The sequence below is a fragment of the Amblyomma mixtum genome, chromosome 1 (assembly GCF_055824585.1).
Source record: "Amblyomma mixtum isolate Tamu chromosome 1, ASM5582458v1, whole genome shotgun sequence".
NCBI lineage: Eukaryota > Metazoa > Arthropoda > Arachnida > Ixodida > Ixodidae > Amblyomma > Amblyomma mixtum.
In genome coordinates this window covers 73,773,751-73,798,463 of record NC_143012.1, presented here as the reverse complement: position 1 = coordinate 73,798,463, position 24,713 = coordinate 73,773,751, and the positions used below count along the sequence as shown (strand labels likewise).

The following is a 24,713-nucleotide window of genomic DNA, read 5'->3' as shown; positions in this document are numbered from 1 at the left end:
TCTTTGCTGAGTTCTGATGTACTGCATTGCAGACTATGATATGCCGAAAAAAGCGCTCTTTTAACTCAACAACGCTAATTTTAAAATTATGTAAAATCTTAGGTAAAACACACTTTATAGCAGCTCATAATTCGACCTACACAACTCGCCACTCTTTATGGTCACAAGAAAGTTAACTTCAAATAGTGTATAGAGTACTGGTTAACTTCCACCATGGAGTATAGGTCCATCCCTATAAATCTTAGGGTGATATTTTTCAAATACGCTCGACCTACACACGTTAACATACGGTGCCAGCTTCTCTGAAAATACACCATTGCCGAGAAGGCCGTTCATTGAACTTTTTGGAAAAGCAGATGCAGGAGTGAATAAAATATATTTTTCACTGTAGCGCAAGCGGCTATCGTCGCATCCACTTTCGCCTGGAAGTAAAGAGTGAACACTATTTTTATTCCAGCTCGGACTTCTCAGGGTCAGTGGAGGGCATTGGAATGTTTTTCGTGAAACAAGCAGAATTACCTTGAGTTGCGATGTACTTGCGCTGGCACCTGTATCCCTGGAATAGAACAAAAAAGAAAGGAAATTGTATCTGTTTGGCACGTTGATGTCAGCAGTGCGCCAGCAACATCTCTTAACACAAGGCAGCAGACTACGTAAAAGTCACCAATTACCTATATTACTTTTATTGCGAAAGCAATACTACTTGCACTTTGCGGGGTGACCACCATCGTGGCGCGGCGGTGACCACCATTGACCTTCATTTGACCTTCATTGCATTACATTGGATTAGATTGGATTACATTAGATTGCATTGGATTGGATAGGAGCGGATTGGATTGGATTTCATTTGAATGGATTGGATTGGAATGGATTGGTTTGGATTGTTTTGAATTGGATTAGATTGGAATAGACTGGATTACATTTTACTGGATTGGATTAGATTGGAATAGACTGGATTACATTTTACTGGATTGGATTAGATTGGACTGGACTGGATTGGAGTGGATTGAATTGGATTGGATTAGATTACATTAGATTACAGTAGATTACATTGAATTGGATTGGATAGGAGTCGATTGGATTGCTTTGGATTGTATAACCGGTGCATCACCACAAGTCTAACCACAAGCACCACCACCAGCTACACTACCAGCTGTACCATGGCGTAGGTAGGGATATTGCTTTCGCAATTACCGGGCTTAACCAAGCTAAGCTACAGCGAATTTTTTTTGAGCTACTGAGCTAGGGTGCAACATTAAAAAATAATGCCTCCCCCCCCCTCTCTGCAATTCAATGAAATCGCCCCCTGATGACATCACCTTGAATGCGTACCCTTTTCTCTTGAGACAAGAGGAAATACTCCGAAAATACTCCTTGGGTGACAACCGCTATCTAAACACACAATGAACATGAATACACCGACTATATTAAAATGGAAGTAAGCTGCCCTCTAGCCCACATTCTTTTATAAAAGGGTGCGCACTAGAAGACAGATTGCTCTTTCTTTAACACCTTTCTGTTTAGAGTGTATGTACAGTATTGAGAACGATGGCAGACAGGCACGCTTAGCTGCCCCGCCGCAGAGACTGTGCACACTAGCTGATACACTGAGTATCGCTGCTTCGATAAGCTTCCACGTCCTTGGCTAACATGCCCTTTACCCTCATGAACTTAACGATTTGCTCGCGTCGGTTGCGCGCGCCATTAACATCCTTAATAAAATTTCTCTTTTAAAATCCTGCGATATGCACTCCAGGAAGACAAGAGGTACTTTAACCTTCGGTTTGGTTTGGTTTATGGGGTTTAACGTCCCAAAGCAACTAAGGCTATGAGAGACGCCGTAGTGGAGGGCTCCGGAAATTTCGACCACCTGGGGTTCTCTAACGTGCACTGACATCGCACAGTACACGGGCCTCTAGAATTTCTCCTCCAAAGAAATTCAACCGCCGCGGCCGGGATCGAACCCGCGTCTTACGGGTCAGCAGCCGAGCACCATAACCACTGAGCCACCGCGGCGGGCTTCGTATACTTCGTATACAAACCTTCGTATAACCTTCGTATACTTTGAAAGGCACTTTCGAAAACCCTAAATTTCTGGTCCTTCAAACGTGAGATTGTACAAAAAATTCGATTTCAACTCCTTCGCACTTGGTAATGACTTTAATGGTTTTAGCTATAACGTGATAACTGCAGAAAAAATCTGTACATTCACAGCTGCGAAGGAATCAATGAGTGCACTGTTCACAATAGCTCACACGAATTCTTAAGAAATATGACCACGTCAAAAAGAGCATGTACCTGCACGGAGAGGGTCTTAAAAAAGTGCAAAGCTGGCATGACTAAGATCACATTAAAAGAACACATCAAAGCACTTTTTATGGTTTTGGTTTATGGTTTATAGCAGTTTAGCGCCCAAGGCGACTCAGGCTATGAAGGATGCCTTGGTGGAAGGCTCTGGAAATTTCGGCCACATTAGACTGTTTAACGTGCACTGACATCTCACAGTACACAGGCCGCTGGATTTTTGCCATTTTATGATGATGCATGCTTGAGGGCAGTGTGTTCTAACGATGGCATATAAATTTTATATAAATTTTATAATGATCTGAACATAATAATCTTCAGATCATTGGTTCACTCATTAAGCACTCTTTTTCCTCGTGCTCTTCATGCCCAACGTACTGGCTGGTTTAATCGGGTAGCTTGACTACCATGCACATATCCTAGTTAGGCAAAATGATGCTCACCGGAACATAACTAGCATTTATATAATCCGCAGCATCAAAACCACGCAACGGAGCAAGTATCACCCTTGAATGGTCATCTGTAATAAAAGAACGAAGGAATGACATTAATACCTTGACACGCCGTCTACAGCACCGAGGAAATTCCTTCCAAGCATTATGAATTCTCCTCAATAACTCCCATGGTAGCTATGGAAATTTTTTGCTTCGCTGCATCAGCGTCTTCAGATTAAGTTTATTGAGAACGTAATGAAAAAAACTTCACTGTTATCGAGATTTCTCATAACGCTAGGGCAGTACTTCAAAACACGTGTAATGCTGGCAACTGTGACGCACCCTTTCATTTGGAGGATATACTACTGTAAGTGGAGTTTGAGACCTTTCACACCGGAACCACGCTCGCGGAACATGAAAATGATCAAGTTTTTATTATCCTTTACAAATCCAGCGCGTACAGAAGAGGAATCATTTTTTTTACTGTATTCTTTCGAGGAGAAGGAAATAATGCTATATTATCTATATTTGCAACTCCCCCCATTTACTCAACTAATCCGACAGACGCATTCCTAAGGAAAAAATGTCTGCCCGTAAACCATGGTTCTGTAATAAGGTCATCTGCCGTGTCGGCGGATCAGTGTCCCTAAGAAACTCGTGACCTTCTCGTACTAACTTGTTCCGTCTACATGTGAACCTTTGTGGCCAGTGAAAAAAAATCTATCGAACGATTGTTGTATTTTTTGATATTCTATCTTTCTGTCAGCTTTTGACATACAGGAAACAGCTGAATGGGAATAAGCATCATTTCACAATGGCATTACTAATGTCCTCTTCATTAAAATCAGTACCGCAGGTGTGAGTGACACTTTGAAAGAGTATTTTGTCAAACCAACCCACTTATCTGCAGAAACAAGCACCACTTACATGGCAGGATCTTTGCGTAGCGGTTCTTGTACTTGTTTTTTGGTTTCATCGCGATATCCCATGGGTAAAGTTGGCCCTTTGGTGCTGTCTGGAATTGCGAGCATTTTTTTGAAGTAGCAGCTTTCACATTGTAATCATTTAAAAGCTAACTGTGAAGTGGCATGAACTTCATTATCATTAGATATTTTGAGTTCACCGTCAGACAAGAGTACCTCCTAAGACATCGTGGGAGGGAACAGCGCGAAACAATTTAAAAACCTTGATGATGATGTGCTTGTGTACAAGGAAGAAAGGATTTTCGCCTAGATATCACTCCCTGTTTAAGAAATATCTAATCAGCGTGTTTCTGGTCTTCCTATGTTTCTTTTATTTGCCTCAGATTTTCTTTATCCCCTCCAACCCTAGACATTGTTACACCCCCCCCCCCTTTTGCTTTCAGAAAGGCGCCTTGAAAAGAGAATGTAATTATTGCTATCCAGGCAGCTGACGTAATTATAGCCCAATAAATTCAGTAAACTGATTTTAACTGATTCCTACTTGTCCCACATGATTTCCTACCTTTAGGATCCACTTTCTTATCCTGACACATGACCATGATCTCTTGCATTACATGTGCCGGTATCGGACCATGACATTGTGGGGAAAAACAAACTGGCATAAGCTAGTAGCTACGGGTAGCAGAGGAAACGGCTACACGAGATGATCCTCTCGAGGAAGTACATTGGCACTGAGATCACCAGTCATGGCCTATTATTGTAATGCAGGAGTATAAGGTATGCAGGAGTATAAGGTATGCAACAGCCGTTCACAAAACCGGCACTTTCTGCGCCCGTGAGAGATGTTTGGACTGGTAACACTGTTTTCAGTCTTGGTTAGTCTTCAGAGCAGGGGTGGCCAGAGAGGCATATATATGCAAACATCCATAATAATTTAATATCTTTAGTGAAGAGCTGCAATATAAACTAGGGAGAGCAATTTCGTTTTATTTTTAGCTCAAAGTTGATGGTAACACTGAATGCCATTCATGCAGTGATCGCAAATTGCCTCCGCTCTTTACAACTCAGCAACGAAGTGGCTTTTCCACGTCAAAGGACCCCCTTCAGCCAATGGCGTTGGATGGTTCTTATGACCCTACTAGCATGACAACTCAGGGAGTGGCAGATGAAAGGAGATAGTCCCCTTCTTCCATGGTGGAGGATAGACCCCTTGTCGTGCCACTCCCTGCATTGTCATGCGAGCGGGGTCATGAGAACTGGCCGACGCCATTGGCTGGATTGAAGTCCTTTTACAGGAAAATCCGTTTAGTTCTTGAGCTGTCTCCGACAATAGAAGATTAGGGAAACGTCTTTGGCGGCAGAAATGGAAGGAGGGTGGGTGGTTACAGATGCCAGAGTCAAAAGCCGCACTTGGACCCAAGAGGAGCCGCATTTGGCTTGTGCGTTGCAGTTTGGCCACCGCTGCTTCAAAATAAGCAGTGTCATGCAGTAACGAAGTAATTAGTCGTTTGCATGCGCCCAAGTGCAGCCATACGGCTACAAAGGGAAGCTATCGCTCGTTTTTCAAGCGATGCCTTCTTTTTCAATCAGAGTTCTATCGTCATTGGCAGTTTATCAGACGCTGAAATGGCGTGCTTGCCATGATAAGAATGCCTGTGGGTTGTTTATACACATTTCGAACTGAACATTGACATCTCTCAAAAAACAATGTGCATATTCAAGCAAGGATGAGGCTATATCTCAAGCTTGACCTGGCAGCTTGTGAAGCGAGCTCTTTCTGAGGGAAGGAATTTTCACAAATTTTAGAGAGAGAGAGAAATGGGCGGAAAAGTAGGTAGGCTACCCTACACTTGGGGAGGGGAACAAAGGGGAAAAAAAGAGCAGCAATGAAATGAGGTTAATTGTTAAGGTTACCTTTTCATTTATGCTGTCCTCTCATTTATGTTTCAGTATTACGTAGGACACACCCAGCCATCCTTGCTTTCAGTGCTTTCAAGGACCCGCAGTGCCTTGTATTTCGGTTGATCAGCGCGGGCTCTCATTCATAACTTGTGTTAATGTTTTCATGCTCAGTGTATGCAACATAAAATATTGATTTGCGATTCGAAAAAAATAACTCGGTTTCTATTCACATCCTGTCGACCAAATGCACGAATGAAGTGCTCCACGCACTGTTGGGGAGTGCATAAACAGCAAGCTGCAGCGGGCATCTGTGACAGCTATCGCGTTGCCCGCCCGGCTCAGTAAACTCTATTGAAGCATCAGCAACAAGGCAGAATCAAAACAGAATGCATAATGAAGTTCTTGTGCGAGCTCCTGGCAACTCGGGAAAATACTGGACGCCTCAGTGCTCCATCCTCGCGCTCAGGCAAGTCTGTGCAGTACTGTATGACAGTAGCGCCGTTATGCGCATTAGTTGAAATAGGCCTTCTACATGGGCCAAGTACGAGTTTAGTGACCGCCAGATACAGTGACAGAACACAAAATAAAAAGTTACAAATATTATCTGCTAAAAACATGGATTTCAAGGCGCCTTTCTGAAAGCAAAAGGGGGGGGGGGGTGTAACAATGTCTAGGGTTGGAGGGGATAAAGAAAATCTGAGGCAAATAAAAGAAACATAGGAAGACCAGAAACACGCTGATTAGATATTTCTTAAACAGGGAGTGATATCTAGGCGAAAATCCTTTCTTCCTTGTACACAAGCACATCATCATCAAGGTTTTTAAATTTTTAGACACTGCTATAGCATTGCAGCTAATAAACGCCTCTCTAATTACGCAATTACAATGTTCTGGGGACCACCTTTGGTCACTGTGCTGATAGCTTCAGTTTCAAGTGTTTTACTTGCATGGTTATGATGGAGATGGGTGTGAGCTGTAATATTCTTCAAATATTTGAGGATTTCTTTGTCATGCAGAGTCTTACCGTGCACAAGCAGATAAATCATTCACAATCTATCAATAATGCCCAATATTTACAGCGCTCAAAAAGCGGGAGATCCAAACAGGTGTTTGCGGAATTAACCAGTCTCTCCTAGGAATATTGTGCAGGAGAGCCTTTCTTCCCGCGTTAAGAGATGGAGGCACAACTTTACAGCCAGACTGTGAAAACAGTCGCTGAGTGTGCAAAATTATACACAAGCAAAGAAGACGGCTCAAAATTCCTTAATGATCCAGCATGCTTGACACGTGCACGATCCTCAAAATTTTACAAATTTGAGTTAAGTGTGAAGTTATCTGTTCACACTTCATCATGCGAAAAAGTAACGGCATCGCTGGATATAGGGCTAAGGAGAGTAAATGAAATATAAGATTGACGACATCTGGTCCCGCCGGGTAGAAAGTTGGAAACAAACGGCGACCAAAGGTTGCGTTTAAAAATGTTAGAGATTCCGGATTCCGCGCGGTAATCTTGCTCGCAATCATTGGTCTGCGTTCCTTTCCCTTTCCACTAGAGAGTAAGGCGAATTATGCATTACGGAAGCCAAGAAACGCCGAAAGCAAGGAGCAGAGAAGATTTTCTTGTTGTTGTGTTCGTCAGTGGGATATTATTCGGGTAATTATTTGAAGATAATTGACTGAAAGCAGAAGAAGAAACAACCACATGCCGCTGGTGGGATACGAAACCACGACTCCCGAATTTCACGTCCGCTGCTCTACCAACCATGCTAGGGTGACAGATGCCAAATCTCCCGATTTCGTGGGTATTTATGAGTACTGTAACCCTAACCTTGACAGTGTTCACAAGCGCCACCATCGAATTATGTTACATATGTCCATTTATGTGGGTTATAACTGCTTGAAGACTCAAGCATTTATTCGGCCGACTGGGGCTGCCGACTGGTACCAGAAGAAAACTTAACAAACCTCAGCTTTACTGTTCAAATTTCAATGCCTTTATTTATAATCTGTTCAAATACTGCAGGCAGTTACACTGCCTAGTCATTCGAGGGTTACAAAAGGCGAATTTTAAAAGAACACCCAAAAGTAATAATATTACCACATTCAACAATAAAAGATAACAATGAGGGTTCGAAGTGCATCCTCACCTTGTACTCCTCTTTGAGCACGCCGTGTGCCTGGCCGTGTATGACGTGGTCCTGGAGATGCCTCACGGGCACGGGCTTCGATGGCAGGCCTCCCTTAGAAGTTGCGGCCATCTCTAGATATTCGCTGCTGTCCACCTTCAGTGTCACTCGTGGCTCGAACATGCGGTTATCTTCCACTGAACAAGAAAAGAAAAGGTGCGCCAACGTCAAGGCAGCGTCCTGAACTTCTCAATGTTGATGTCGCATTCAGTAAATTGGCAACTTCATAACAAGCTGCTTTCAAGTATTACAATTCCCCTATACTACGCTCAATTTCCAGCTTTGCACCACTGTAGTCACCATACTGCTCTTCAATTCTGCACGCTGCACAAAAGGCAGGAGTCCGAGCAAATATTATTACACTTCGGCAGTGTTCTTTTGCCCCTCTCTTGGAGCATTTCCACTCGTAAGATATTAACATACACATAACTTCAGGCCTCCATTAACCACAACATAGACGCAGCCACGGCTATCTGCCAGTAAATATTGCGTCAATTTCGCACTGCCAATTGCGCTAAAGTTCTAGAGAGAAAACAAGTGCTGCACTGAGAGGACAGTGTGTGACCGGCCTGCAAGATTCCAGCCTATAATGCAAACAATACTTTAGACAAAAGTCACAGCTGGGAGGAAGCACAAGTCCATTCCATCATTGCCGTACACTGCGCTCATCATCTTCAGGAAAGGTTTGCACCAGTTTACGCAGACAGCCTCGCATTTCGTTCCGCTGCACCTACTTAAGGGACATTCAGAACAAATAGAAGTTTCCCCATATCAGTTGTGGACCCTGTCATGGATTAAAAAAACAGACCACTTTCACCGTAAAGGGAGCTCTTATAAACTATAAAAGAGCAAAATACAAAATACGGCTGCTGTTATCAATAGCAGATTTGGTATCTAGAGTGCATGCTTCGATGCATATTTTTGGGCCCCGCCGTGGTGGCTCCGTGGTTAGGGCGCTCGGCTGATGACCCGAAAGACGCGGGTTTGATCATGGCCGCGGCGGCTGAATTTCGACGAGGGCGAAATTCTAGAGGCCAATGTACTGTGCGATGTCAGTGCACGTTAAAGAACCCCAGGCGGTCAAAATTTCCGGAGCCGTTCAGTACGTCCCTCGTAGACTGAGTCGCATTGGGACGTTAAACCCCAATAAACTAAACCAATTATATTTTTGACGTGGATCTCAGACGCTACGATGCACTGCCGTTCACAACAATAAAACAACCCGCCCTCGATCAGCGCCACTGAATCAACAGGTGGAAAGATCTTTATGCACAGTTTTCCCACCCGTAAATCCGTCGGTTGCTAACACACAAAGTAAATGTCCCACGAAAGTCATAGAAGAACTCATAATCAAATTTATAAAGCCTTCAGAAAATCATATGAATAATGAACAAAGAAAAACCCGAGAACGGGGTAGTAAATTAAGAGAAACAACCTTCTTTAAAGTAAAAGCATCTCAACGACATCCATCAATGAAATTCAACATGTCGAGCCTCCACTCTTACTCCATATAACATGCATTAAATATAAGGGTTCTACAACTAAAGTCTGGCTATATTTCTTGTCTCAGAGTATCTTGGAGCGGCAGAATTATAGAAATAAAGGTGCATATGTGGTTTGAAATGCCAAGGTACTGTGACGCACACTTTGAAAGCCTAGAAAGTTGTTCCTTCGGGCTTCGCTTGGTGGGACCATCGGACCGGTACGCAACGGAAAGTCTGTCCTTCAAGCTTCGCTTCGTGGGACCATTTGAGCGGTACGCAATGGCTTGCCGCTTTCTGAAAAATAGAATAGAAGTCCCATTGTGCAGTTTTTGACAAAAGTGCAATAACAATAAAATTTCATTTCAATGTAACGACTACTCTTGCATGAATATCAAACTGTGTAAGTTCGCGCAACATCGTTCTCAAAAGTTTACGGGACTTGTATTCTCGGAAAAAGCTTGCAGTATGCCTACATTGCTACCCACCCAGTCAAGCACGGATATTTGTGGTACGTACGATTAAGATCCGAATCGCCAGTGCAAGGTGGGGATGTCCATAGGGCATTCTTAAGGACGTCCGTATCCAGATATATGCATAAGAGATTCGGAGTATGTCCGAGGACATTTGTTAACGAATGGTTGGCGAATATCCACGGATGGATGTCTGATGGGTATCCTTGATTATCCCTCTGGGGATTTGAACTTACTAAATCACATACATATTTTGTTTTTCTGCGCATAAAAAAAGTTTAAAAGAAATTATATTTTTCAAATGACAAAACTCAGCTGATCAAATTTAAATACCGGCAATTAGTTTATCATCTGGATTAATCAATTAGGATCACTCAAAAATTCTGCTGATACAAAAGAACCTGAATTAAACTAACTGCGTGACTTTCTGCCACCAGTGCCTATTCTCCTCCAGCAATCCACTGAGGTAACCGAGCCTCGCATGCGGCCTTAAATGATAACTAAACTCCTACCAGAGGCCGCAGCAGAGTGACAGGTCTTAAAGTTGATCCAATGCAATCCGTCAGCCACCAGTTCTGCCACGGTATTTGCATAGTTTTTTGTCAGGTCGTGCTTTTTTCAGCCTGTTTTTGCTACAGTACGCCGTTTGTTTTTTCCGTGGTTACTTTGCTCTGCTATAAATGTGGTTTACCACCTATGCGCTCGACAAGACTTCCTTCTGTACCCGAAGCTCCCGTGAAAAAGCTCCAATGTTGTATTGCACCGTACACCCTGTTGCTTTGAATGAAAGAAGGGGCCTGGCGTTATAACTTGGAAGTAAGTAAATGTGCTTGAAGATTATTTCGAGGAGGTTGTTGTCGGATGAGCAAAACGCTGTAACATATTATACTCTGTTGCACAACCTGTTAGCGCTGGTGCAGAAGTTACAAGTACGATGCGATAGCTACCGCAAAAATGTTTGCCCGAGTTCGCGAGACTAGCACAAAGCTCTTTAAGCCAGTGCATCGCGCCAGCCTTTTACTCTACACTACGGAAAAAGTTGACATGATGTGTGATGCATGGTATGAATCTTCAGGCAGTTGTACGTAGGTTTATAATTGCGATATAACAACGGATCAAAAGAATACTGTCAGAACAGTGTGTGTTGTGCAGTGATTCCATGATGACATGTCACGGAAAGTGCAGTTAAGTTTAGAATAATGTAAAATTCATCTACCTTCATAGCTTACCGACTTGTTTCAATGTTAGGCTTGCCAAATGGATGTTTTTCAACCATCTAGTGCACAGTAATCTATACTCTGCAGTAGCATTGTTTGGAAAGCTGAAGTGTTATTTGTGAACTTCAGTCAAACGTTATTCGCCTATTTCCTTATCGCTGCTTACTGACTGCAATGCGACCATGCAGTGCTTTGGTGCAGCTTTGTCAAACCTGTCCATGCCCATAGGACTCAGTGCTGAGCAAGATAGCAGGTTCATATATGGCACACCTAGAGATACATGTCCCTGGACTATCAGCAGACCTGTTTCTTACTTCTGTGAAGCTGTGGATCATCAGATATGTTCTTAGCGCTGGCTGTGGGCTTCATCACCGAACCTTGTGGGCAGGTTTGTTTCGACATAGGCCGTGTTTTGCTCTATCACGAGGTCAAACGTTATGTTGACAAAGTGCAGTACAGGTTGCTCTCTCATATTTTATTTCCTTAGCCATTCAGTATGGATGTGACTGACTTATGACCTATACAGCAGAGTACAGCTGCAGGATAGAGCACTGCAGCAGCCTACAGGCAAGTTTGAACGACTGTGCAAGTCTCTCCCTCTCATATAGTCGATACTTTCTTTTACTTCGCTCTGCGCAGTGGAGGGTATCTGGTTGTAGTGCAGTGTACTTGTACAGTGATGAATAAAAGTTTGTAGGATGCAAGTTCTTGGGAAAAAATTCTTTTTTAACTGTGCTGTTAGCCAAAGCCGTTTAATCAGAAGACTAGAATCATGAGGGCAGATGGATGCTCGAACTTATTCAACAAGTTTCAGATGACTGCCTAGCGAAGCAATGTAAAAACAAATACTTTTCTGGAAATTTACTTCTCAACAACTTTTCTCAATGACCGAGCCTAGTGCCCAATCTCTGAGAAATCAGGTAGCTTGCAGCTGTTTGGTAAGGATTCTTACTCTCACACTTGAATTTTTCAGACCTTCACTATGGTTGTGATTGACAGTGGGAGTAGCTGTAGTGTCTGGCACTGTAAACACAATGTTCCTGCAACCAAACAAAGCTGTTTGTACAAAGCTGTTTTCAGTAGGATGTATCTTGTTTTTTAATTTCGCAGTGTTGTTAAGCAAAATACATTGCATTTCAAGAAATACTTTCACCTCCGTTGGTTACTGCTTAAGAGTTGTCCAAGACACTAACTTGCTCTCGTAGCTACAGACGCCTAACATTGTACTGTTCGTTGCATAAACCGTAGTAATGAAATATATGTACAGTAACCGGAACACTGCAATCCTTACACACTTGCCCATCACCTCTGGATAGGTGAACAGCTTTTATAGTTTGATACAACTCAAGAATGCAGTGGCGAATGCCCCTCAAATGATTCCTTCCATCCAGTGGCATCGACCAATTTGTCAGATGTCATGGTTTTTTCTTTGACGTAAAATCACAGGTGGCTGTCAAGCACCTGCGTGAAATGTTATTAACTACCACGTCATGAAAACCAGTCGATGTCATTAGCTGGAGGGCCTCTTTTGAGGGGTTTTCACTGTTGCATTCTTGAGTTCAATCCTACTATAGGGCCAAAAGTTCATATTAGATGTAGGGAAAATACCAGCCTCTGTTATGTTCCACTCATTCTTAAGAAGCTTCCAAATGAGATGTTCTTGCTTAATGCGTGCAGAGCTGTTAAACTGTCTATTTTCAAATTCTTCCAGCCCTGATACACCTGATTGCAAATTGTCCCTTGCCGATTTTCTTTGTGCCTTTACAAGAGACTAACTTTCATAGCCTGTTGTCCGAAAATATATCTTCATTATTACTACTTCAGTAATCTAGGGAAACCTAAGTGTGGCGTTTTTCTTTTTTCATGCAACCAGACAGAAAAAATGCCTGCTCTCACATTTTTGTATTTTTTTTCAGACCTTTGCTACCCGAAGGCAACATACCTGTGCAAGCTATGGTAAGCACTGTGACATTGTAGATTACTAGGTTGATATTGTTTTGAGTGCTGTATGCACTGTAAACACATGTCATCTTATCTTGTCTCAGAATGGCATTGGTATGTGGCAGCAAGGCTGGAGAAACTATGTGCTAATACTATGAAATTCTCTTGATATTGTCTTTCGTTAACCTATTTGCTTACAGTATCTTGCACTTTAAAATTTTGCTTATCCTATCAGTAACAGTATTCTATTTATGCTTGCTTTATTTTCCAGAAAATCTCCTTTTGGAATATCAAGTTCAACCATGAGAGCACTTCCTGCACACAGTACCCCTTCCTATTTCATGAAATTTCTGCCGGCATGACCAGCTTCATGAATTTTTCTTAAAGACTGAAAGCTGATTTAATGGATTTAATGTCAAGTTGATACGCCATGCATGGAACTGATTTGGGAAGTGATTTTTTCTTATTAACACGCCCGGCTTGCAAGCATTAATTGCACCATGATACTTCAAAATAAAACTGATCAAAAAATTTCTGCTCAGCAAACAATGGTTGTTTAGAAATTGCTCACACAGAGCCACCAAACATCGCTTCGACACTTCTGGAAGTGTGCATTTTGATTCTATTCCCAAAGCAGGCCTAACTTAAACGGGTAATAAAACTGTTCTGCAAACACTTTCTTATCTTCCTCTTTAATTTGTGCAATGCGTCGCTATCTGCCGGACAATCTTGTGTACTTTTCTTTCCAAGCGTATCAGGCCTTCTCGAGTTCTAGTTTCATGATTCCCACACTAAACACCTCGTTGGGCCAGGACTCGCACCAAATTTAGATGCAGTCCCTTAAGTACAGTTTTTCGGCAACTTTAAGGAAGCGATGAAGGCAAAGCAAACCTAATTGAAAGTACATAATAGTAGCGGTGAAAAACAGGGACGACAGGATAGAAGAAGACCACACAGGCGCTACTACTATGTCCTTTCAATCTAACCAGCAACTAGCCCAGCTTTCCGCTTTAATTAAAAGTATTTGGCGCCGTTCATTTTTCTTGCAAAGTGCCCAAAGTAAAAGTTAATTTCACGTAGAGCAAAAGCCGCCAGACGCTGCAATATTATTCGATGCAAAGCGAATTTCAGGAAAGCTGTTTTGAAGAAATAGCGTTCGCCCCTAGTGCTATAAAAAGAGACAAGGCGTCACTTTGTTTTGGGAATGTCCATTCCAATGTGCCAAACTGCTTGTTTTTTGGGCCGTCTACTTTGAAAGCTTTCAATGCCTTCTTATTTTAGTTTTCAACAGTAGTGAGTAGCACGGTTCTGACAAAAACATCCAAATTTACATCGATCCTGTGTTCTAAACATGAAATGAAGAATTTCTTGGCAATATAATTTTGTACGCAAACATGCATGTTGGACTAATTTACGCTCAGCAACAGAACACTTACCGTATGTAACAATATGTTAGAGCCATCGGTGCCAAAATTAGGGTAAGAACCACCAATACGGCTCCAATAATGACACCAACGTCTGCAGCAATGGGGCTTCTGTTCACTGCGCAAAGGGAGAAAAATATTTCATTGCATATTTATTACCTGGATTGGAAATTTTGGAAAATTGAAATTTGTATTGGAAAATTCAGGGTATGTTTTAAGTTTGCTATTTAAAATAGAGACTGGTGCTTGAAAACTGCGCCATCAGCACTAATATAGAGGATACATAGTGCAGCTGAATGGACTTGTTTCGATTCTTGATGTAACCAAGAACATCGAAGTGTTTCTAATAAACACAGGCTTCCTCGGCTGAGAGACGCACCATTTTTAAAGCAATATGAATGGCAGCCACAATACGAGTATGTATTCGTCCTAATGGATGAGGTGGCACGTTATCTCACGCCCCTCCATCGATAAGGACTGTGCCACCTAAGGAAGAGTGAGCTATCAACAGCATTCAAGCACAGCCCAATACTTTTTGCATATGAGAAAAATGCTCTTCTACTCAGTGATCCTTGCAGCCAGCTCAAAAGCCAACAGCACAAATTTTGAACCGGAGGAGAGATGCTCTGGAAGTTAGTTACTCTTTACGTGCGGACTCTCTAATAAAATTCGTATGTCGCATACTCTGATTGATACAAACTAGACAACGATAAACCTAAGCTCTTTGACTGCATTTCTACCGCACTTGAAGAACAGGATTTTCCACGGTAATCTGATCAATTATGTAGAGAACAAAACGTATAAATGTTAGTAAAACACAAATAAAAAATTCGAACACAGATTGGAGCACATTCATGCCCGAAATTTCGCCCGAATCTTTCGCCAGTATTTACCATAAACTGAGACATGACATGACTAATGCTAAGCCTCGAACTGATGCTTAGCCCTAGCCAGGCGTAGTGCCGTCCTCCAGTTTTCATTGTTTAGAAAAGACCGCGCAGCTTCACGCGGTGGCGGGGTGTTAATCGCCGTAAGAAAATGCTTGCAAGCGCACGTTGTAGACACGAAATCATGTCTCGAAATTCTGTGGGTTGCTTTGTGTTTATCGCCTTCTGTAACTTGTGCTATTGGCGTCTGCTATCGCCCCCCCCCCCCCCTCCCCGATTCGCATGAAGAATTTCCGGAACACCTGAATGAGTCTTTAACCTGCGTACAGAGCAAATTTCCACGCTCACCAATATTCCTGGCCGGTGATTTCAATTACCCGAATATTGACTGGCAGACATGCAGTCCCCTCCACGGCACAAGAAAGCGCGAATGCCAGAATTTTCTAGATGTCCTATTACTCTTTGATCTGCACCAAATGGTTCCTATTCAAACGCGTGGCGATTCACGTTTGGACCTTGCACTGACAACACAACCAGACAGGACATCCGTGAATGTCCAAGACGGTGTCAGTGATTACAAAATTTTGCAATGCGATTTCATGGTAACTATGAATAAGCCAGAAAAAGAAAGAAAAAAAGTTATATTTGTTTACACCAGAGCAAATGTTGACATGCTCCTGAATGAACTGTCATTTTTCTCTGTCGACTTTTTTCCTTTCTTCAATTCGCGGAATATAAATGACAGCTAGTCTCTTGTTAGGGATCAACTAATTTTGCTTAAAGATAAGTATGTGCCTAAAATCAACGTCACCACGTCCACAGAAAGCACATGGTTCACGTGGAGCGTTAAACGATGTATAAATAAAAAAAGCGATTGTACGCAAAAGCTAAACTATCAGCATCTGAACAAGACTGGAGTAACTACCGCACGCATGCGCAGCTTTGTAAAACTGAAATTAAAACCGCGAAGGGCAAGTTTTATAATAGCAATCTTTCAAACATGTTAAAAAACAATCCCCAAAAATTTTGGCGGGTTGTTAATCCAAATTATAGTTCAAAGGCCTTAGCACCAATGACTAGAGAAAGAAAGCCCCTTACAACAGCTGAGATGGCAGCAGAATTCAACAAGTTTTTCTGCTCAGTGTTTACTGATGAGAGCCCCTTGCCATTAGATCTGCATTTCCAAAGGCTACATTCCACAATGCCTGACATAACTGTCACGTCAGAAGGCGTATCCTGCGCCATCGACCGTCTCCCCGCTAACTCGGCTCCCGGTCCCGATGGAATATGCCCTAAACTACTGAAATTAACAAAGCCTGAGTTAAGCCACATCCTAGTCGCTATTTTTCAGCAGTCAATTGATACGGGCTGTGCCCCAAACGACTGGAAAATTGCTCGCGTCATTCCCGTTTTAAATCCGGCGATGCTTCTAATCTATAAAATTACAGACCCACCTCGTTAACTAGCACCATCTGCAAATTGTTAGAACATACAATTTCATCTGCTATCATAGGCTATCTGACGAAGCAAGATTTCTTTTTTCGTAATCAGCACGGTTTCTTAAACGGTAGGTCGTGTGAGACTCAACTGTTTGAGTTAGTTACTGAACTTCATTATGCTGTTTATGCTCAGTCAAAAATAGATGCTGTCTTTGTAGATTTTGCGAAAGCTTTCGATAAAGTCCCTCACATACGTTTAATAAAAAATCTTGATAATCTTAACATAAATTAGAAGCTTATCCTATGGATCACAAGTTTCTTGACCAATCGCCTCCAATCAGTCTCTGTAAATGGTCATTCATCATCGCTATCTCACGTTAAATCTGGAGTACCACAAGGGTCTGTACTCGGACCTATTTTATTTTTAGTTTGTATTAACGAATTAGGTAACAACCTGGATTCTAGAGTGAGATTATTTGCAGACGACTGCGTAATATACAGGCAGATAGATGATTCTTCTGACACCAATTATCTACAGTCAGATATTAACAAGATTAATGACTGGTGCATGCAATGGCAAATGAAAATTAACACATCAAAAACAAAAGCAATCACATTTACCACAACCTCTAGCCCTTTACCATGCCATTACACCCTGAACAATGTGCCCATAGAATCAGTACCCACCATCAAGTACTTAGGGGTTCACTTAGCATCCGACCTGTCGTGGAACCGTCACATAGATGCAATTATTAACAAGGCATCAAAAACTCTTGGCTTCCTCAGACGAAACCTTCGTTTAGCAAACTCTAACACAAAGCTCTTGGCGTACAATTCGTTAGTGCGCTCGAAAGTGGAATACGCCTCCTTGATACGGAATCCAAATCAAACATACTTGGTAGCGAAACTAGAGTCCTTACAAAATAAAGCCGGCCGGTTTATATCCCAGAACTATTGGCGAACATCGAGTGTAACAGAAATAAAAAAGGACCTGCACTTGCCTTTGCTCGAAATCCGGAGAATGTTTTCACTTCTATCCTTTTTTCACAAGATAAATGATAGTCATTCTTCCTTTGCTATGTGCCATATCACACCGGCCCGTCACATTTTTCCACGCTTTGATCACGAAATGAAAGTAGAACCTATCTTTGCCCGAACCAATCTCTTTTTTCACTCGCCTCTCCTCCTCGCCATCCGTCAGTGGAATCAGCTCCCTCGCACCGTTGCATCTCTCAAAGATCCCGACAAATTTGAAGTCTTTCTGACACGCTACCTCGAGTTGTAATGTTGGCCCTTCCATATTGTGTATGTATTGTGAAAAACCGCAGTCAGATGAACAAGTATGTTTACAGTGGTTTATGTGTAGTTCGTGATGGTGTACGCAGCTGCTACCTTTGTAGTCATTGCAGTTTTTATACTGTTTCATTTTTTTCACTGTTATTTCCCCCCCCCCCCTATGTAATGCCCACACGGGCCCTGAGGGTATTTGAATAAAAAAAATAAAGGACGGGCACGTACTGTGCTATCGTAGATTAGCAGACAGACGAGAACTAGGCGTGGGATTCCTCATCAATCGGGATTTAGCTGTCAACATACAGGAGTTTTATAGTATTAACAAGACGATGGCAGCTATCGTAATTAGGCTTAATAAGAGGCATAAGTGGAAGACGGTGCAGGCCTACGCGCCTACATCAAGCCATGATGACCAGACCGTTGAAACCTTCTATGAAGACGTAGAATTGGCGATGACCAAAGTAAAATCACAGTACACTGTACTGATGGGCGACTTCAATGCGAAGGTACGCAAGAAGCAAGCTGGAGACCATGCGGTAGGTGACTACGGCATAGGTTCTAGGAATAGCAGGGGAGGGAGAGTTATTAGTAGAGTTTGCAGATCGAAATAGTTTACGAATCAAAAATGCCTTCTACCGCAAACGAGCCAACAGGCAGTGGACGTGAAACAACCCCAATGGTGAGACTAAAAATGAAATAGACTTCATACTGTGCGCTCACCGTGTCATCGTAGAGGATGTGGAGATCCTCGGAAAGTCCCGTTGTAGCGACCACAGAATGGTAATGTCTCGTATTAGCTTAGATTTGAAAAGGGAACGGAGGAAATTAGTGAAGTGGAAATGTATTAAAGAGTTAGCATTAGGAGGGAAAGTAGAGGAATTCAGGATTTCGCTGCAGAACAGATTTTCCGTTTTAACTGAAGACGACGACCGTAATGTTGAAACGATGAACGATCGTCTCACAGGTATCATTGCGCAGTGCGCCGTAGAAGTAGGTGGTAGGATGGCTCGACAGGACACTGGGAAGCTATCTTAGGAGTCTAAAGATCTGATTAAAAAACGGCAAAGCATGAGGACGTCTAACTCTATGACAGAAGAGAACTAGTAGAGCTGTCGAAGTCAATAAATAAACACAAAGTAGCCAATATCAGGAAGTTTAACATGGAGAATATCGAGCATGCTCTAAAGAGCGGAGGTAGCCTAAAAGCAGTGAAGAGTGAACTAGGCATAGGTAACAACCAGATGTATGCGATAAGAGACAAAGAGGGCATTGTCATTAGCAATATGGATAAGATAAAGTAGCCGAAGAGTTTCACGCCCGTTGCAGGGCAAAAGCCTTTTCCATGTCTCTCCAATTAACCCGGTCCCTTACCACTTGTGCCCATCGTATACCCACGAACATCTTAATCTCATCTGCCCATCTAACTTTCTGCGGCCCCGTGCTAAGCTTGCTTTCTCTTGGAATTCACTCCGTTACTCTTAATGAACAGCTGTTATACTGCCTTCTCATTACATGCCCTGCTCAAGCCATTTCTTCCTCTTGATTTCGACTAGGATATCATTAACCCGCGTTTGTTCCCTCACCCACTCTGTGCGCGTCCGGTCTCTTAACGTTTCACCTGTCATTTTGCTTTCCATAGCTCGCTGCGTTGTCCTTAACTTTAGAAAAACCCTCATTGTTAGCCTCCACGTTTCTTCCACATAGGTGAGTACCGGTAAGATACAAGTGTTCTATCCTTTTCTCTTGAGAGGTGTTGCTAAATTGCCATTCATGATCTTAGAGACCTTGCCATATGCGTTCCATCCCATTCTTATTCTTCTAGTTTTTTCCCTCTCATTATCCGGATGAGCAGTCACTACCTACCGTAAATTTAAAGTTGTCCAAAATTATGCTCATGACAAAGGGTGCCGTGCACCCGCTTTTAACGCTCTCTGTGCCGGTTTCGTGATCAGCTTGGCCATGTGAAACCAGCGCGACGTCACACGCTAAAGAACCCCAGATGCACCGCTAAACATTCACACATCGCTACATTGTGTGCGGCAATGAGCTTTTTGCAGCACCAAAGCCGACGACTCCTCGGAGAAAACCTCCATGCGGGTACCGTTCAGGGGGCCAAGTTTTCGGCATTTATAATGCGGTGCCTACTAGCATATACATGGTCTGTTCTGAAAGTTGTAGGACTCATTTTTTTTAAACAAAATTCATTCAAGGGAACAGTACAAACGATTACAATTTTTCAAGGTAGCACTCTTCCGCACCTACACGCTGCTGCCAATGAGTTTTACAGTTTTCCTACGCCTGCAGGAACGCCTGGAGCGGAATGCTGTTTAGCTCCCTCGTCACGGCCAGTTGAACCGACTGTACCGATCCGTGATTTTTCCCCTCGAGCGTCGATTTTATTCTCGGAAATAGAAAAAAGTCCGGCGGGGCCAAGTCGAGGTTGTAGGGGGGCTGAGGCAGCGTTGCCGCCTTGTGCCGGGCAAAAAATCGGGGTCCTCATTCACATGATGAAGAAGATCCTACCGGCTGGCCTTTTCCTCCTCTGACAACACTACCGGCACCAACTTCGCGCACGCTTTCGTCATGGATAAGTTTTCTGTCACGATCTCAAAAACCTCGGTTTCAGGAATGCTCAAGTCATCAGCAATCAATCTGATACTCATTTTATGATCACTGTTAAGTAAATGTTTCACTCGCTACACATTTTCGTTTGTCTTGCTGATCGAAGTGCGTCTGGAGCGGTCGTCTTCCTCCACTCTTTGCTTACCTTCTGGGAAAAGCTTGTGCCACTCAAAAAACACCTGAGCTACCAATGAAAGCGTCACCGTAGGCCTCTTTATTTATGTCTTGAGTCTGTTTGCCCGTTTCACCAAGATTTACTCAAAATTTGATCGCGTATCGCTGATCCAGTAAACGCTCGACGATTCCGCGTGACGAGACGTTTCTACAGGGGTTCACAGTACAAGCGACCTCCTCTCTTCAACAGCCGAGAGCCGACTGCCAATTTTCCCCGGCATTCCCAATATCCCCCTTCAACGATCCAGCACCCGCAGACCACCTCTCGTCCGCCCGTTCGCCCAGGAAAAAACCAGTCCTACTACTTTCAGAACAGACTCTGTATTTTCGAACATTTTCGTCTAGTAATGCATATGGCCTCGTATTCGTAAGATTCACTGATCACTCATTTATTGTATTCATCGAGGTAAGCAGATGGTGGGCTGCTGTGTATCTACGAGGTCTGTTAGAAAAGTATCCGACCTTATTTTTTTTACGAACACCTGACGGATTTGAAACAAGCACGCTTGCACCAGGCTACCCTGAGCCTTCGTGCGCATGCACAAATTTTCGCTCACCTGCCGATAGCGTCAGTCACTGGCACGCAGCGTTTCAGTGAGGCAGTGCGCAGTGCTCTCGTTGGTTTTTTATTGCAAGGAAAATGGCGGAACGACAGGAGCAGCGCTACTGCATCAAATTTTGCCAGAAACTAGGCGACAGCTAAGTGGAAACCTTTCGGAATATTTAGACGGCTTTCGGTGACAATGCTATGAGCAGGACACAGATTAAGCAGTGATACAATTGGTTTAAAGACGGCCGCACATCGGTGCACAGAGAGCCACGCTCCGGTCGGCCATCAACATGCCGAAATGACCTGGTCATTGCCGAAGTGAACGCTGTGGTGACGCGGGACCATCGTGTGACTATCCGAGAAATTGTGGAAGAGGTGGACATCCCCTATATTTCTGAACATTCCATTACACCGAAAATTTGGCCATGGAGAAAGATGCGGCGAAATTCGCGCCGAAGCTGCTCACGGTGGAGCAAAAGCAGCTTCGTGTTGAAGTCTCACAGGATATGCTGGATTCCACAAACAGTGACCCCGACTTCATCAACACCATAATCGCTGGTGACGAGTCTTGGGTGTACAGGTACGACCCGGAAACCAAATCCCAGTCGTCACAATGGCAGCATTCCACGTCACCAAGACCAAAGAAGGCCCGCCAAGTGCGCAGCAATGTCATAGTGATGCTTACTGCTTTCTTTGACTCCCTCTGTGTGGCAGCACCACTGTGGCAGCACCACTGGAAGAATTATGTGGAGTCCCAAGGAGCCTACTTTGAAGATGATTAGGTTTCCAAAGATCCAGTTATGCCAGTTTTTTTTCTTCGGCAAAAGGTCGGATAATTTTCTAACAGACCTCGTATACACGAAAAAGCCAACAGTCATTGAAAGGACGAAAAGAAAAAGGGAGTGCATTTATATTTAATGGAGTGTATATCAGGCTAATCAATTTGTTTTGTGATCACTAAATAGATGCCGAAATTATTTGGATTGGCATATTCCCGGGCAAGAATTCTGTGAATCTGTAGACGTGGTTATTGTGGGTATTCGAGTCAAATTTGAAAGCTCTGTGGGGACCCTATAGTTTCAAAATACTTTTTAAAAATCGCCGCTTGCAGCAGCTCGCAACCGATTCGGGCGGCGCACATCATGGCGCGTCCACTACACCGACGACATCATTGGGAAGAAGAGCCAGCTTTCAAGCTCACCCTGTCTACCCAATGACGTCATCGGGGCAAGGGACGCGCGGTGAGGTGTGTCGCCCTAATCGGTTATGATCTACTGCGACCAGCGATTAAGAAATATTTTTAAATTATACGTTCTACGCAGAGCTTTCCGCTTTGACTCCGATACCCACAAAGATCACCTCTACAGATCTGTTGCACTAGGATATGTCTGTCGAAACCATTTCAGGCTCACTTTAAAGAGAAGAGAGGGAAATTATCTTTGGTGTAATCCACCACATCACTCTATTACTTTGGCTGTTATTTCTAATTTAGGACGTGTAATTAATTGTAATCGATCACATTACTAATTGCCCACCTTAACACACCACGCAGGAAACAAAAATTTCATTATTCTGTGCTACTCTTACTGTCGAGGAGAATTGGAGTTCGTAAGATTTGTATTTCTGTTGTATACATTTTTGGTTTCATCATTACTTTTGGCTTGCAATTGCGATTGCAATTGCTACGTCCCCCTTTCCCCCTTGTAATGTCGTCTTACAGTGTGGATGCAGTGTAATAATCCGAACAATAGAAATGATTGAGCTAGCCAGACAAGTATTTAAGCCCAATTCGAGAACTTGAAAAGCTACTCAGGTTTTTTACAAGCAGACAAAAACAGACTCCCACCGTCCTCAGCTGATACCACAGTCATGCTCCTGGTCCACACGCTGTACTTGTTGTTAGGTGTCCTCATTCGCAACCGTATATTCACGTCGGTGTACGGCTTCACCGGAATGCTGTACATGTCATCGGCCGTTGGTCCGGACTCAGTCAGGTTGAATTCCTTTGGCACGCCATTCACTTCCAACACTACATTCACGCTCCAGCAGTTCCAGAATTCCCTCCCTGGGTTCTGAAAGAAACGGATTTTAGGCATACCATGCTTACAAAGGGTGTTTCACCAAAGACTTTACACAATTTTTAAAAATTGGCTTTTTACTCAGACGAGCGCATTTGTGGGAATAGCATTGTCAGTGGTGTTGTTTTTACTACAGCACTGCACAGGCCTCAATGTGAGGCCTAAGCCCGGCCCGGGCCCGAGACCTGGAGCCCGAGCCCGGCCCAGGCCCGCTAAATTATCGCTCTAGGGAGCCCGGCCCGGCCCGGCCCGTGAGCCTCGGAGTGAAGCCAAGCCCGTGCCCGGCCCGGCCCATTTCACAGTAGCGCTTGAGGTGTACTTCTCACTCTGAGCACGTAGACCGCTACTAGACAGGTAAGAAACTGGCCGACAAACGTTCTGAAACCACAGTTTGGCTTGCAGAAAGTTGGTTCTTTATAACCCAGAAGGAAGTAATTAAGAGTAGTGCTCGCCAGGCCCGTCTTTTGGACAGTGATATCGTGTAGGTGCGTGAAGATAAACTCGGAAGTTCCAAGAGCCAACTAAAAAGGGCTGCATACGCGCGTGATAGACTACTTTGCATTCCCCCATGATTTTAATCAGTTATATTTTGCCGCCGGGAAGTATAAACATTAAAGCTGCCTGGCAAGCAGTGGTATGACATTTGTTTAGTGAACGGGGACTTACAGGTGGAACTCGTAGCCGAACTGGTCGCCTTTCAGCGGAAACGAAAAGCTAAAAGGCTTGAGTATTTCAAGGTGTGTGTTTTGTAGACTATAAGCGTCCTAAACTAATATGTTCTTTGCGAATGCATTTCTAGTAGTGCAAGGTTATGTTTTGGGCAGACGAACAATCCATGGCCAATTAAGACCGGTTGAATTTTACTCTTACTGGCGGAGCAGAAGATAACCCGCGAACCATGTGATAACTTACAGGGCAAAACACTTGTCATGACAATCAGGCTGAAGAAGCGAGGAGGGATAGATGTGGTTATGAGATGAGATTTACAAACTCTCGCGAGCTTTTGTGGCTATTTCATTTACGATACGATCCGGACAGCTGATCAAAAAGAAAACCGAACGCGCTTTAGTTTGTGAACTGTCTCACATGAGAAAAATGTAGCTATAAAATAAAAGCTATGTTTTTGGGGCTGTAGGGCCCAAGTGGAGTACATGGCTGTCATGCTTGCCGCCGAAATGGAAATGCGGCCGCTGAGGCTAGGAACAAACCCTGGTTCCCCGGCTCCGCAATCAAGTGCCTTGGCCACTAAGCCACCGAGGCGTGGAAATAAGGAAATAAATGAGTCTATGAATAACGCAGTTTTTTTTGTCATCGCGTACTACAACCCATAGCTCATCCGTGTCGGTGCTCCAACGCCACAGTTGTGTATTTAACTCTGCAATAGT

At 43.4% G+C, this 24,713-nt stretch overlaps 1 protein-coding gene across 1 annotated transcript in view; it reads right to left on the bottom strand.

Annotated features, from left to right (window-relative positions):
• Nucleotides 1–24,713, bottom strand: part of LOC149366789 (uncharacterized) — a 126,261-nt gene that overhangs the window by 26,443 nt on the left and 75,105 nt on the right. Inside the window, exons 14-20 of the mRNA XM_089571796.1 lie at nt 23,097–23,322; nt 14,298–14,403; nt 9,394–9,527; nt 7,711–7,886; nt 3,666–3,753; nt 2,748–2,824; nt 520–556 (exon numbers count right to left, since the gene is read on the bottom strand). Of these exons, the coding sequence (XP_089427922.1) occupies nt 520–556; nt 2,748–2,824; nt 3,666–3,753; nt 7,711–7,886; nt 9,394–9,527; nt 14,298–14,403; nt 23,097–23,322 (844 nt within the window). The remainder of the gene's footprint in view (nt 1–519; nt 557–2,747; nt 2,825–3,665; nt 3,754–7,710; nt 7,887–9,393; nt 9,528–14,297; nt 14,404–23,096; nt 23,323–24,713) is intronic.